Source organism: Oncorhynchus keta, chromosome 12 (assembly GCF_023373465.1).
Source record: "Oncorhynchus keta strain PuntledgeMale-10-30-2019 chromosome 12, Oket_V2, whole genome shotgun sequence".
Classification (NCBI taxonomy): Eukaryota; Metazoa; Chordata; class Actinopteri; order Salmoniformes; family Salmonidae; genus Oncorhynchus; species Oncorhynchus keta.
Genome location: NC_068432.1, coordinates 9,880,032 through 9,895,583, shown reverse-complemented (window position 1 = coordinate 9,895,583; position 15,552 = coordinate 9,880,032). Strand labels below are relative to the sequence as shown.

Here is a 15,552-nt window from a genome sequence, read left to right as displayed (position 1 = left end):
GCCTTCCTGTAACAACGGGTGGTGTAGGTGTCCTGGAGGGCAGGTAGTTTGCCCCCGGTGATGCGTTGTGCAGTCCTCACTACCCTCTGGAGAGCCTTACGGTTGAGGGCGGAGCAGTTGCCGTACCAGGCGGTGATACAGCCCGCCAGGATGCTCTCGATTGTGCATCTGTAGAAGTTTGTGAGTGCTTTTGGTGACAAGCCGAATTTCTTCAGCCTCCTGAGGTTGAATAGGCGCTGCTGCGCCTTCTTCACGACGCTGTCAGTGTGAGTGGACCAATTCAGTTTGTCTGTGATGTGTATGCCGAGGAACTTAAAACTAGCTACCCTCTCCACTACTGTTCCATCGATGTGGATAGGGGGTGTTCCCTCTGCTGTTTCCTGAAGTCCACAATCATCTCCTTAGTTTTGTTGACGTTGAGTGTGAGGTTATTTTCCTGACACCACACTCCGAGGGCCCTCACCTCCTCCCTGTAGGCCGTCTCGTCGTTGTTGGTAATCAAGCCTACCACTGTTGTGTCGTCCGCAAACTTGATGATTGAGTTGGAGGCGTGCGTGGCCACGCAGTCGTGGGTGAACAGGGAGTACAGGAGAGGGCTCAGAACGCACCCTTGTGGGGCCCCCCGTGTTGAGGATCAGCGGGGAGGAGATGTTGTTGCCTACCCTCACCACCTGGGGGCGGCCCGTCAGGAAGTCCAGTACCCAGTTGCACAGGGCGGGGTCGAGACCCAGGGTCTCGAGCTTGATGACGAGCTTGGAGGGTACTATGGTGTTGAATGCCGAGCTGTAGTCGATGAACAGCATTCTCACATAGGTATTCCTCTTGTCCAGGTGGGTTAGGGCAGTGTGCAGTGTGGTTGAGATTGCATCGTCTGTGGACCTATTTGGGCGGTAAGCAAATTGGAGTGGGTCTAGGGTGTCAGGTAGGGTGGAGGTGATATGGTCCTTGACTAGTCTCTCAAAGCACTTCATGATGACGGAAGTGAGTGCTACGGGGCGGTAGTCGTTTAGCTCAGTTACCTTAGCTTTCTTGGGAACAGGAACAATGGTGGCCCTCTTGAAGCATGTGGGAACAGCAGACTGGTATAGGGATTGATTGAATATGTCCGTAAACACACCGGCCAGCTGGTCTGCGCATGCTCTGAGGGCGCGGCTGGGGATGCCGTCTGGGCCTGCAGCCTTGCGAGGGTTAACACGTTTAAATGTCTTACTCACCTCGGCTGCAGTGAAGGAGAGACCGCATGTTTCCGTTGCAGGCCGTGTCAGTGGCACTGTATTGTCCTCAAAGCGGGCAAAAAGTTATTTAGTCTGCCTGGGAGCAAGACATCCTGGTCCGTGACTGGGCTGGATTTCATCTTGTAGTCCGTGATTGACTGTAGACCCTGCCACATGCCTCTTGTGTCTGAGCCATTGAATTGAGATTCCACTTTGTCTCTGTACTGACGCTTAGCTTGTTTAATAGCCTTGCGGAGGGAATAGCTGCACTGTTTGTATTCAGTCATGTTGCCAGACACCTTGCCCTGATTAAAAGCAGTGGTTCGCGCTTTCAGTTTCACGCGAATGCTGCCATCAATCCACGGTTTCTGGTTTGGGAATGTTTTTATCGTTGCTATGGGAACGACATCTTCGACGCACGTTCTAATGAACTCGCACACCGAATCAGCGTATTCGTCAATATTCCCATCTGACGCAATACTGAAACATGTCCCAGTCCACGTGATGGAAGCAGTCTTGGAGTGTAGAGTCAGCTTGGTCTGACCAGCGTTGGACAGACCTCAGCGTGGGAGCCTCTTGTTTTAATTTCTGCCTGTAGGCAGGGATCAGCAAAATGGAGTCGTGGTCAGCTTTTCCGAAAGGGGGGCGGGGCAGGGCCTTATATGCGTCGCGGAAGTTAGAGTAACAATGATCCAAGGTTTTACCACCCCTGGTTGCGCAATCGATATGCTGATAAAATTTAGGGAGTCTTGTTTTCAGATTGGCTTTGTTAAAATCCCCAGCTACAATGAATGCAGCCTCCGGATAAATGGTTTCCAGTTTGCAAAGAGTTAAATAAAGTTCGTTCAGAGCCATCGATGTGTCTGCTTGGGGGGGATATATACGGCTGTGATTATAATTGAAGAGAATTCTCTTGGAAGATAATGCGGTCTACATTTGATTGTGAGGAATTCTAAATCAGGTGAACAGAAGGATTTGAGTTCCTGTATGTTTCCTTCATCACACCATGTCCCGTTAGTCATGAGGCATACGCCCCCGCCACTCTTCTTACCAGAGAGATGTTTGTTTCTGTCCGCGCGATGCGTGGAGAAACCCGTTGGCTGTACCGCCCTGGATAGCGTCTTCCCAGTAAGCCATGTTTCCGTAAAGCAAAGAACGTTACAGTCTCTGATGTTCCTCTGGAATGCCACCCTTGCTCGGATTTCATCAACCTTGTTGTCGAGAGACTGGACATTGGCAAGAAGAATACTGGGAAGTGGTGCGCGATGTGCCCTTTTTCGGAGTCTGACCAGAACACCGCCGCGTTTCCCTCTTTTTCGTAGTCGTTTCCTTGGGTCGCTGCAAGCGATCCATTCCGTTGTCCTGTTTGTAAGGCAGAACACAGGATCCGCGTCGCGGAAAACATATTCTTGGTCGTACTGATGGTGAGTTGACGCTGATCTTATATTCAGTAGTTCTTCTCGACTGTATGTAATGAAACCTAAGATGACCTGGGGTACTAATGTAAGAAATAACACGTAAAAAACAAAAAACTGCATAGTTTCCTAGGAACGCGAGCGAGGCGGCCATCTCAGTCGGCGCCGGAAGTATCATTAAAACATGAACTGTGCTATTAGCTGGAATTTCACTACAGTGGTTAGCTACAGCACCTTCAGAAAGTATTTACAACTCTGACTTTCTCCAAATGTTGTTGTGTTACAGCCTTTTGTCACTGTCAAAGTGAAAAGGAAGGCTGTTCAGAACAAGAATATCCCAAAACATGCATCCTGTTTGCAACAAGGCACTAAAGTAATACTGCAATAAAAGTGGCAAAGCAAAAAACTTTTTGTCCTGAATACAGAGTTATGTTTAGGGCAAATCCAATACAACACATTACTGAGTACCACTCTCTATGGTTTCCGAGCTCGTCACAGGTGCACCTCAGCCACGCTCAAGGTACTAAACGATATCATAACCGCCATTGATAAAAGACAGTACTGTGCAGCAGTCTTCATCGACCTGGCCAAGGCTTTCTACTCTGTCAATCACCATATTCAGACTCAATAGCCTTGGTTTCTCAAATGACTGCCTCGCCTGGTTCACCAACTACTTCGCAGACAGAGTCCAGGGTGTTAAATCGGAGGGCCTGTTGTCCGGACCTCTGGCAGTCTCTATGGGGGTACCACTGGGTTCAATTCTCGGGTCGACACTTTTCTCTGTATAAATCAATGATTTCGCTCTTGCTGCGGGTGATTCCCTGATCCACCTCTACGCAGATGACACCACTCTGCATACATCTGGCCCTTCTTTGGACACGGTGTTAATTAACCTGCAAACGAGCTTTGATGCCATACAACACTCCTTCCGTGGCCTCCAACTGCTCTTAAAACGCTAGTAAAACCAAATGCATGCTTTTCAACCGTTCACTGCCCGCACCCGTCCGCCTGACTAGCATAACTACCCTGAACGGTGCTGATGTAGAATATGTGGACAACTACAAATACCTAGGTGTCTGGTTAGACTGTAAACTCTCCTTCCAGACTCATATTAAACATCTCCAATCCAAAATTAAATCTAGAATCAGCTTTTTATTTCGCAACAAAGCATCCTTCACTCACGCCGCCAAACTTACCCTAGTAAAACTGACTATCCTACCGATCCTCGACTTCGGCGATGTCATCTACAAAATAGCTTACAATACTCTACTCAGCAAATTGGATGCAGTCTATCACAGTGCCATCCGTTTTGTTACCAAAGCCCCTTAAACCACCCACAACTGCGACCTGTATGGTCTAGTCAACTGGCCCTCGCTACATATTCGTCGCCAGACCCAATGGCTCCAGGTCATCTATAAGTCTATGCTAGGTAAAGCTCTGACTTATCTCAGCTCACTGGTCACGATAACAACTCCCTCCCGTAGCACGCGCGCTGCTATTTTCTGCTCTTTTGCACACCAGTATCTCTACTTGCACATCATCTGTTCATTTATCACTCCAGTGTTAATCTGCTAAATTGTAATTACTTCGCTACTATGGCCTATTTATTGCCTTCCTCCTCCAATATGTGTCATGTAAAAAAGCTAACGTTTAATTTCCTTGCTCAGAACATATGAAACCTGGTGGTTCCTTTTAACATTAGTCTTCAATATTCTCAGTTTAGACGTCTTAGGTTGTAGTTATTATAGGAATTATAGGACTATTTCTCTCTACACCATTTGTATTTCATATACCTTTGATGTTCTTGTAGGCACTTTAATATTGCCAGTGTAACAGTATAGCTTCCGTCCCTCTCTCCTCGCCCCTACCTGGGCTTGAACCAGGAACACATCGACAACAGCCACCCTCGATGCATCGTTACCCATCGCTCCACAGAGCAAGGTGAACAACTTCTCCAAGTCTCAGAGAGAGTGACGTTTGAAACGGTATTAGCGCGCACCCCGCTAAACTAGCTAGCCATTTCACATCGGTTACACCAGCCTAATCTCAGGAGTTGATAGGCTTGAAGTCATAAACAGTGCTATGCTTGAAGCATTGCGAAGAGCTGCTGGCAAACGCACGAAAGTGCTGTTTGAATGAATGCTTACGAGCCTGCTGCTGCCTACCATGCTAAGTCAGACTGCTCTATCAAATCTTAGACTTAATTATAACATAATAACACACAGAAATACAAGCCTTAGGTCATTAATATGGTCAAATCCGGAAACTATAATTTCAAAAATAAAACGTATATTCTTTCAGTGAAATACGGAAACCGTTCTGTATTTTATCTAATGGGTGGCATCCATAAGTCTAAATATTCATGTTACATTGCACAACCTTCAATGTTATGTCATAATGACGTAAAATTCTGGCAAATTAGCTCGCAACGAGCCAGGCGGCCCAAACTGTTGCATATTCCCTGGCTCTGCGTGCAATGAACGCAAGAGAAGTGACAATTTCCCTAGTTTTATATTTTTATTTTACCGTTATTCAACTAGGCAAGTCAGTTAAGAACAAATTCTTATTTTCAATGACACCCTGCCTTGTTCATGGGCAGAACAACAGATTTGTACCTTGTCAGCTCGGGGATTTGATCTTGCAACCTTTTTGCAACCGTTTACTAGTCCAGCACTCTAACAACTAGGCTTCGCTCCTTCCCCATATTGCGTGCTAACATGTCTTTTAACTAAATATGCAGGTTTAAAAATATATACCTCTATGTATTGATTTTAAGAAAGGCATTGATGTTTATGGTTAGGTACATTCGTGCAACGATTATGCTTTTTTTCCGCAAACGCGCTTTTGTTAAATCAGACCCTGTTTGGCGAAGTTAGCTGTCTTTGTTAGGAAGAAATAGTCTTCACAGTTCGCAACGTGCCAGGCGGCCCAATCTGCTGCATATACCCTGACTCTGTTGCACAGAACGCAAGAGAAGTGACAATTTCCCTAGTTAAAAGAAAATAATGTTAGCAGGCAATATTAACTAAATATGCAGGTTTAAAAATATATACTTGTGTATTGATTTTAAAGAAAGGCCTTGATGCTTATGGTTAGGTACACATTGGTGCAACAACTTTTTTCGCAAATGCGCTTGTTATATCATCACCCGTTTGGAGAAGTAGGCTGTGATTCAATGATAAATTAACAGGCACCGCATCGATTATATGCAAAGCAGGACAAGCTAGATAAACTAGTAATATCATCAACCATGTGTAGTTAACTAGTGATTATGTTAAAAATGATTGTTTTTTATAAGATACGTTTAATGCTAGCTAGCACCTTACCTTGGCTCCTTGCTGCACTCGCATAACAGGTAGTCAGACTGCCACGCAGTCTCCCCGTGGAGTGCAATGTAATCGGCCATGATCGGTGTCCAAATATGTTGATTACCGATTGTTATGAAAACTTGAAATTGGCCCTAATTAATCAGCCATTCCGATTAATCGGTCGACCTCTATTATACAGCATTATACATTACATAGGCGCACCTTGTGCTGGGGACAAAAGGCCACTAAAATGTGCAGCACAACACAATGCCACAGATGTCTCAAGTTGAGGGCACATGCAATTGACATGCTGACTGCAGGAATGTCCACCAGAGCTGTTGCCAGATAATTTTATGTTCATTTATCTACCATAAGTTGCCTCAGTCGTTTTAGAGAACTTGGCAGTACGTCCAACCTGCCTCACAACCGCAGAACACATGTAACCATGCCAGCCCAGGAACTCCACTTCAAGCTTCTTCACCTAGTGTGAGACCAGCCATCTGCACAGCTGATGGAACTGAGAAGTATTTCTGTCTGTAATAAAGCCCTTTTGTGGGGAAAAACTCATTCTGATTGGATGGGCCTGGCTTCCTAATGGCTGCGCCCATGCTCAGTCATGTGTCATAGATTAGGCCCTATTGAATTTATTTCATTTGACTGATTTCCTTATATGAACTGTACTTCGGTAAAATCATTGAAATTGTTGCGTTAATATTTTGGTTTAGTATAGCTAAATTACGTGGTTAGCTTCTTCCATAATCAAGCTTCTATTGGTAACAGCAGATAATTCCCTCCTGGATCAAGAGACTTAATGTCTAATATTGGTTTTCTGCATGCAGCATTTTTTAGTTACTTGTATAACTTTGAGCTGGGATGTCTGTCCTGCAAATACTTTAGGTCAGAGACTGTATAAAATGTTCTCAATACCCTCGTTGGCATTTAGTTAGCATTCTCTATGGGATTGTACATGTACTCGTTAGCATTGCTAACCTTCGGATGAAAAAGGCTCAGTGGGGTGTTAAAATAGCGCCCCTTGTGTTGGGTATTAAGGTATAACAATCTGGATATCGCCAAAGCTTTATCATATCAGTGTTTGCGAGTTATCAGAGATATCAGGCGCATGTCGAGATGGGATGCGCTAATTTCAAAGTTGCATATTCGAGTCGCATCAGGGAGACTTTTTGTACGTAGCTAACCCTAACCATAAACATAATCCTTATATGTTACATTAATTATTCTAACCTGCTGCGTAAAGTCACTTTTGATATTGGCAGCATCCCATCTGTCAAAAACACAGATCAGTGCAGATGGTCGTTACGATATCAGAATGAGGTAACAAATAAGAACTGAGCCTGTGTAAAAAAAAAACTTTAAAAAACAGGGCAGGAACACAGGCATTCCACACACACCATTCGGAATAGTCATCCTCCAATTGTGACAGCCTGTCCATTCATTCCCAGGATCAGCCCAACCCACTCCTTTCACTCCGTCTACTAGGTTCTTACTAAACAGAAAGTACCTAAAACTCCAGCTGACAAAACTAAAACAGACCTTTGAAAACCCACTATTACAGTTTTTTTTTTAAACAGCCACCACCAACCAGTCTTATATACTGTATGTAGTTCACTAAGCACACGCTAGCTACATGACCACCACAGCTAACGACGTAACGTTAGGGTTGCTTCCGTTGCAACATAATAATACAGTATATTCAGTCCTTAGCTAACATCAGTAGACATATAACTAACGTTAACTAGATTTTCATAGTTTAGCCAGAGTGTTTAAACAAATAGATTCGGTCTTTGGTTTAGCTTAGCTAACTAGCTATGTCTGTCTGGTGTAACGTTAGTTAGCTGGCTAGCTCGCTATCTTACCTGATCCAGATTGCCGGTTGTTGCTGATGCTGTTAATTATATAATGTGAGACTTTTGAGTTTTCTGAGACGGATAGCACGTAGTCCCCAGGACTGGTAATCGAGTCTCTGACTAGGAACACGCCATGTCTCTGACCCTGCAAGAGAGAAACCGCCTCCTGTCGGCTCAACCTTCCCCAGTACCAGCTAGCACGGTCCTCGGCATCAAAATTCCCGGCCATGGCTCCAAATCCACTGCGAGTATCCAAGGCCTTCCCCTTGCCTCTCCCTATTCGCAATCGGGATTCAACTCATACAAAAACTTTGGTTCACTAAGGAACACGCTCCGGGAAAAAAACATGGCATCGATACCGCTTTAAACCGTTACATCTATGTACATTTCACAGACTCCCACGAAACAGTACAGTTAACCCCTTAATTAAGAATTAATTGTGGCAACCAGAGAAATCTATAATTTATTTGTCAGGGCGTTTTAAAATAAATATCTTAAGTAATTTGCAATATAAAACTCAGAGGCTGAAATGGCGGATCTTTGGGGAAAGATTGACCTCATCCACCGGATGTAATGAGGTGTAGCTAGTCATGATGGAGCATGTCATGATGGGCATCACATCCATCCATTTTGAGAAGGTCGAGAAATAATATTGATTAATCAATTATCAAAAGTTCACCTCTGACTTCAACTCATCTGGTTGCTTGTTAAATATTAGACTACCTGGTTATTTAGCCAGGACTGCAGAATTTTGTTCTTGATGAATATAAGTAAAGTCTATGCAGCTTCAACAATTTGACACTAGATGTCACTCAAATGCCACTTAATTGTATTTACATTTGACATTTTTGTCATTTAGCAGGCGGTCTTATGCAGAGCGACTTACAGTTAATAAGTCATTCATCTTAAGTTTGCTAGGTTGGACAAACACATATCTCAGTCATAGTAAGTACATTTTTCCTCAAAAAGTACTTATCAGCAAAGTCAGTGCTAGGGGGGAAACGACTCAAGTGCTAGTGTTAGTTCATGCTATGGGATTATTTAAGGTATTCTTTGAAGAGTTACGGTTTCAGATGTTTTTGGAATGGAATAAATGGAACAGAGTCAAACATGTGGTTTCCATATGTTTGATAGCTTTCCAGTTATTCCATCCAAGCCATTAAAATGAGCCTGTCCTCCTATAGCACCTCCCACCAGAACAGAAACCTCGTACGGTAAAAGTTGAATACCCCTGTTGTAAAGCATGAACCTGCAGGATAAAGTCACTGCTTTGATGTTTTCAGAGAATGACAGGATGTTGTCTAGGGTCACGCCAAGGTTTATATACTCTGGGAGGGGGACACCGTGGAGTTGTCAACCATGATGTAGAGGTCTTGGAGTGGGTGGAAGAGCAGCTCCTTCTTGTCGAGGTTGAGCTTGAGGTGGTGGGCCAACAACCAAGCTGAGATATCTGCCAGGCACGCAGAGATGCGTCGCCACCTGGGTGGCAGAAGGGGGAAAGGAGAAAAGTAGTTGAGTGTCATCCGTATAGCAATGATAGGAGAGACCATGTGAGGATATGATGGCGCATAGTGACTTGGTTTATAGAGCGAAGAGTAGAGGGCCTAGAACCGAGCCCTGTGGGACACCGGTAGCGAGAGTACGTGGTGCACACACAGATCCTCTCCACATCACCTGGTAGGAGTGGCCTGCCAGGTGGGATGCAATCAAAGAGTGTGCAGAGCCGGAGACGACCAGCCCTGAGAGGGTTGAGAGGAGGCAGCGTATAGAGGAGAGCGAGTCAGCTTTGGCATTGCGGAGAGCCTCCATGAAAGAGGAGAGCAGTCTCAGTTGAGTGACCTATCTTGAAGCCTAGGGAAGATGTAAGGGGGAATCAAAATCATGCAGCCAGATACTGAAACGTTTTTTTAAGTTACCTACTAGGTTAGGATAGCAGTGATTATTACATCCGTAATTAACAAGTAGTTATGCCATGTTACTTGTGTAATGTCATAAGGGCATTAATTAAGGATATTCTACACATTGCTCTGTGAGTCTTTGACATCAGACTCTCTCAACTGCCATCTCAATGAACAAAAAATGTCTCAATTCCTCAAAAAGAGATGGACTAGTTATTTTGAGGTAACATGGTGACACTTATGACAACATTTTGGCACACATTTAAACTTTCATAAACTTTCCTGTGTTTTTAATATATTTTTAAAGATATCATAAGTAGAAAATCATCTTCTGTCCCATCTATAAACTATCTTACTAATTTATTTGTATATTTTCCAAGTAGAACAAAAGCTATTGAAACTTGCTGGATTTTATAGGCTGGTTTCACAGACACAGATTAAGCTTTGTCCAGGGCCCGTATCCACAAAGAGTGGATACTCTCAGAGTAGGAATGCTGATCAAGGGTCTGTCCATATAACCTTAATCATAATAATAATAATTACATTTCTATAGCGCTATGCATAAGATCTCAAAGCGCTTCAAGAGCAAAACACAAATAAGCAATATATCATGACAGGTCAACCAATAGAGGCAGAGTCTTTGAAAGCTGCATCCTCCGAAGATGGGGAGGGTCAGTTCATGGCTTGAGCAGAGAGAGCTGGTCAGAGGATGGTAAATGATGGTGATTGAGTCTGCTGATGATGTTGTAGAGGGTACGTCTGGGAACCAACATGAGTCTTAGAGCCACTGGATTTCTCCTCTTCCATTCTATGTAGCACCCACTTGGATGATGCCTCAGCAGCTCTGGGCGCCAGAAAACTCACCACACAAAGTGAGTGGTGAATCGTGGGCAGTCATCCTCACTACCCGCCCTCTGCCTCAGCACTGCTGTATTCCTCTCTCTCCCATTCCTCTCACGTTTCAGCCTACTCCTCAAAATATGTTCTCAGAAGATCAGGAATTGGCAGCCAGGTGAAACAAAAACATTTTGTTGCTGTGTCCAGATGCATTTTTTCAAACCAAAACATTAGCCAGCTAGCTAGCCATGACAAAAGTGTTAACCTGTTAGTCAATCTGAAAATCTGTGTCTCAAAAACATCAGATATATGCTATAAAAACTCAATGTTAAACAGACCTGCTGTTTTCAAGCCTCTAGAGACAGCAAGAGCGTTAGAGATACTCTCAATGATCGGCTATGAAAAGTTAACTGACATTTACTCCTGAGGTGCTGACCTGTTGCACCCTCAACAACTACTGTGATTATTATTATTTGACAATGCTGGTCATTTATGAACATTTGAACATCTTGCCATTTTCTGTTATAATCTTCACCCGGCATAGTCAGATGAGGACTGGCCACCCCTCATAGCCTGGTTCCTCTCTAGATTTCTTCCTAGGTTTTGGCCTTACTAAGGAGTTTTTCGTATTACTTGAGGCTCGGGCCAGCTGGGGCTATTCTCTGGCGGGTGATTACACGGGCTGCTTTATATAACTAACATTCCATTATTTATTTTCCATATTTTCTCATTGTTTCTGTAATCAACAAAATACAATTAAATGAAATTCTTTAAGAGTCCTGTGTAGTATTTAAGTATTTTGATACTACGTGCATAACAATTGATAAGCATCAAAAACTTTTTTTGAGTTTCCTGAGTGGCGCCGGAATCTAAGACACTACAATGCAGTGCAAATTGTGTTGCGACAGATGCTGGTTCGAGACCCGTGCCGGCCGCACCCAGGAGACCCATTTGGCCTAGCGTCGTCCGAGTTTGGGGAGGGTTTGGCCGGGATGGCCTTGTCCCATCGCCCTGTGGCGGCCACGCGCACGCACGGTAACATGGTCACCAGGTGTATGGTGTTTCCTCCGACACAAAATGTATTTTGTGGATGTGTATAATAGTCATATTTAAAATGACTAAATTTTGTATACATTTATTTAAATTTGAATCGGGCCGCTTCTGGGGGGATTCTGGTAAGATGCCGGCAAAGTCAGCTGAATTCGGGTAGACGGAAACGGCTTGGGCCGATACTGGCAGTCATTCATTTTGATTCTGGGCCGAGTCCGATACGTGATTCCAGGCCGATTCAATCAGTTCTGACCCCCCGAAAGAGGGCCGCTTCTGTGACGATTCCTCATTGCTAGCTGGGGAACGTTGTCAGATTGTCTGTTTGTAAATTCAGAGTGTTTCGCTCTCGGAGCGCACACTGGACGCCCCGGCCAAAGAGTAGGGTTGATTTGAGTGTTCTGATCTTACAATGGCAGTCAAGCTAATGCTGGCTAGCTTGCTAGCTACTTCCAGACACAAATGAGACCCCTCTGACCATTTTACTCGCCCTAGCAGAGCTGGTTAGGCAGTTGTCATGCTATCCAGAGTGTTGATGATTAACTGTGTCGCTGGCATCAATTGAATTAAGCTTTTTTGCAGACGTTTTTGCAGACTGACACCGCCCATATTCACCTGGTGTTGAGTGCTCTGAAATCGGAGTAGATAGCCAGTGCAAATTTATGAAAGCACCCGAATATTGATTGAAAACGCACAATGACTATACCATTTAGCTAAGCTAAGAATGACGGGAATTATCAAGTTAATAAACGATGGGTAGTTAGTTAGATACCCTATAGTTAATATACTGGCAAGTTTGATGTATAAGTAGTCAACTAAGTTAGGTAGCTAGCTAACAACATACCGGTACATACTGCTGTAATGATATGCAATGTGGTTCATAAGTACAGTGTAGCTAACAAATTATTGGCCAACATAAAGTGTACGGTAACTTATTTGAAAAGTCATTATATTCCTCAACATTTTCTTAACATTTGTCATAATTAGTTAAAGCACTGAATTTGTATCCGCTCTCGTACTTCGGCTGCATATTTTCCGTCATTTTCTTCAAATCTGAAAACGATGTGAAGAAACGCCCATTTCCTTAACAATTGCATTATGGGCCCTAAAGTACGGAAATAGTGTCCTCTGTGTGTATACTTCATATTTTGGTGAAATTAGTACGACATCCGAGAACTTTTGGCATACTAACTATATCCATACTATGACCAATAAGCTTACTATATTTTCAATTCATGTCACAAATAGTATGGTTAGTGCAGTTTGTATGCGTATTCAAACACAGCTCAGGACTATGTGTTTGTGCCTATTGTCGTGACTTTACTTTCATTGATCTGTGGGTGGGGTTATATCCTTCCTGTTTGGCCCTGTCCGGGGGTGTCCTCGGATGGGGCCACAGTGTTTCCTGACCCCTCCTGTCTCAGCCTCCAGTATTTATGCTGCAGTAGTTTATGTGTCGGGGGTTAGGGTCAGTTTGTTATATCTGGAGTACCTCTCCTGTCCCATTCGGTGTCCTGTGTGAATCTAAGTGTGCGTTCTCTAATTCTCTCCTTCTCTCTTTCTTTCTCTCTCTCGGAGGACCTGAGCCCTAGGACCATGCCCCAGGACTACCTGACATGATGACTCCTTGCTGTCCCCAGTCCACCTGACCGTGCTGCTGCTCCAGTTTCAACTGTTCTGCCTTATTATTATTCGACCATGCTGGTCATTTATGAACATTTGAACATCTTGGCCATGTTCTGTTATAATCTCCACCCGGCACAGCCAGAAGAGGACTGGCCACCCCACATAGCCTGGTTCCTCTCTCGGTTTCTTCCTAGGTTTTGGCCTTTCGAGGGAGTTTTTCCTAGCCACGGTGCTTCTACACCTGCATTGCTTGCTGTTTGGGGTTTTAGGCTGGGTTTCTGTACATTACTTTGAGATATCAGCTGATGTACGAAGGGCTATATAAATTTGATTTGATTTGATTTGATCTGATGACTGTTATTTAACTAATCAACTAACTATGTTTAATTGTTACTTGATTAAATTAACAATGTAATAATTAACTCATTAGGATTTGGGACACCACGAGAGCGGTTCTTTAAAGAGTTAACATGTCCTGAATTATAAAGGTCTTTACCTATTACATCCATAAACAGTTAACTTATCAATCATAACCTCGTATCATATCATCATTCTGAACAGTTGTATCCTTTTTGCATCTGAACCTGAGTCTTACTTATGATTCAGTACTACACAAATTGGTTTAATGATTTATTTACTAGCTAACTAAATGGTAACATAGGATAAACATACACACTTAATACATTAGAAACAGGTCCCTAGCGGACTGACAACAATATGGCGTCTTGTTACAAGAGAGAGAGAGGGGGGACAGAGACACTTTACGTTGGTACATTTTGAAACTACTCTCACTTATACTTTGCACACGAACCGCCGCCCACTTGGAGTAAAGATATCGTGAATGTATTTACATGGAAATGCCTTGGTTCGCCATATATCTCTTTCGGAACCTGGCCTTCTTGGAAAGGGGGTTGGTTGGACCTTTTTGCAGCATGCTTGTAAGGCTCTGATTATCCAAAAGGGGTCCCCACCCGTCATCCACGGTTGTTCTCCTCTGCAGTCGTACGGTATCTGGTGACTTATTGTGTAGTCCTGAACAGAACTACAAAGCTTATTCTACTTCCATTTTCTCTGGGAGATACTTATTTAAAGAGACTAGCCAGCCGTGTCGATGGTTCTCAATGGGGTGATGGGAGTAGCATACTACGGTGATTTGAGAAGAGTAATGGTTCCACATAAATTTGATTTTCTAGATACTTTACTAATCAGCCGTATCAGTGATTGTCCGGAAGGTGACTTTATCATCTCTACCTCGTGTTGAGTGGTTTCAGAGTTCAAACCACTTTAAACGTGAGCTGCAGCTCAACGTCTCTCTGATCTGCTAATTCTTAACCCATCATTTTATACAGTTCATTCAAAAGGGTGGTTCCGTAAGGCTCACTGACCTCACTCAGGGATGTGGCTTGTCACTTGTACAAAGTTACGTAAAACTATTATCTCTTATGGCGCCTAAAATCATATCCCTCTCTTAACAAAAACTTGAATCATTTTTCATATTTCATGCACAATTCAAACTTTGTGCATGTAGTATAACTTTAAGTTACAGTATTTCCTCTACAGTATAACATTTTTATGACATCACAAAATAACAACCAAACCAACATCAGTGTTCTTTTAGGTCACCTCTGACTATTCCCCACATTCTATATTAGAAATATTGTTCCAGTATTCGTTTAGAACGTGTTAGAGTTTCGGCAGGAAAATGTCTGTGAAGCAAAGGCACATTCCTGTGGTGAACATTGGAGATAGAGATGCTGAATGTTCTGTGTAGCGAAATGTTTGTGCTTCTAGTTCTAGACCCAGGGTCTCGAGCTTAATGATGAGTTTGGAGGGTACTATGGTGTTGAATGCTGAGCTGGAATCGATGAACAGCATTCTTACATAGGTATTCCTCTTGTCTAGATGGGTTAGGGCAGTGTGATTGCGTCGTCTGTGGACCTATTGGGGCAGTAAGCAAATTGAAGTGGGTCTAGGGTGTCAGGTAGGGTGGCGGTGATATGATCCTTGCCTAGTCTCTCAAAGCACTTCATGATGACGGGAGTGAGTGCTACAGGGCGATAGTCGTTTAGCTCAGTTACCTTAGCTTTCTTGGGAACAGGAACAATGGTGGCCCTCTTGAAGCATGCGGTAACAATAGACTGCGATAGGGATTGATTGAATATGCCCATAAACGCACCAGCCAGCTGGTCTGCGCATGCTCCGAGGATGCGGCTAGGGATGCCATCTGGGCCCGGCAGCCTTGCGAGGGTTAACACGTTTAAATATTTTACCCACGTTGGCTGCGGTGAAGGAGAGCCCGCAGGTTTTGGTAGAAGGCCGTGTCAGTGGCACTGTATTGTCCT

The 15,552-nt window shown here is 43.8% G+C and overlaps 1 protein-coding gene across 1 annotated transcript in view; it reads right to left on the bottom strand.

Moving 5' to 3' along the window:
- Positions 1-8,389, bottom strand: part of LOC118390947 (adapter molecule crk-like) — a 26,379-nt gene extending 17,990 nt beyond the window's left edge. Inside the window, exon 1 of the mRNA XM_035781814.2 lies at positions 7,812-8,389. Within this exon, the coding sequence (XP_035637707.1) occupies positions 7,812-8,031 (220 nt within the window). The 5' untranslated portion in view covers positions 8,032-8,389. The remainder of the gene's footprint in view (positions 1-7,811) is intronic.
- Positions 8,390-15,552: the final 7,163 nt, after the last annotated feature.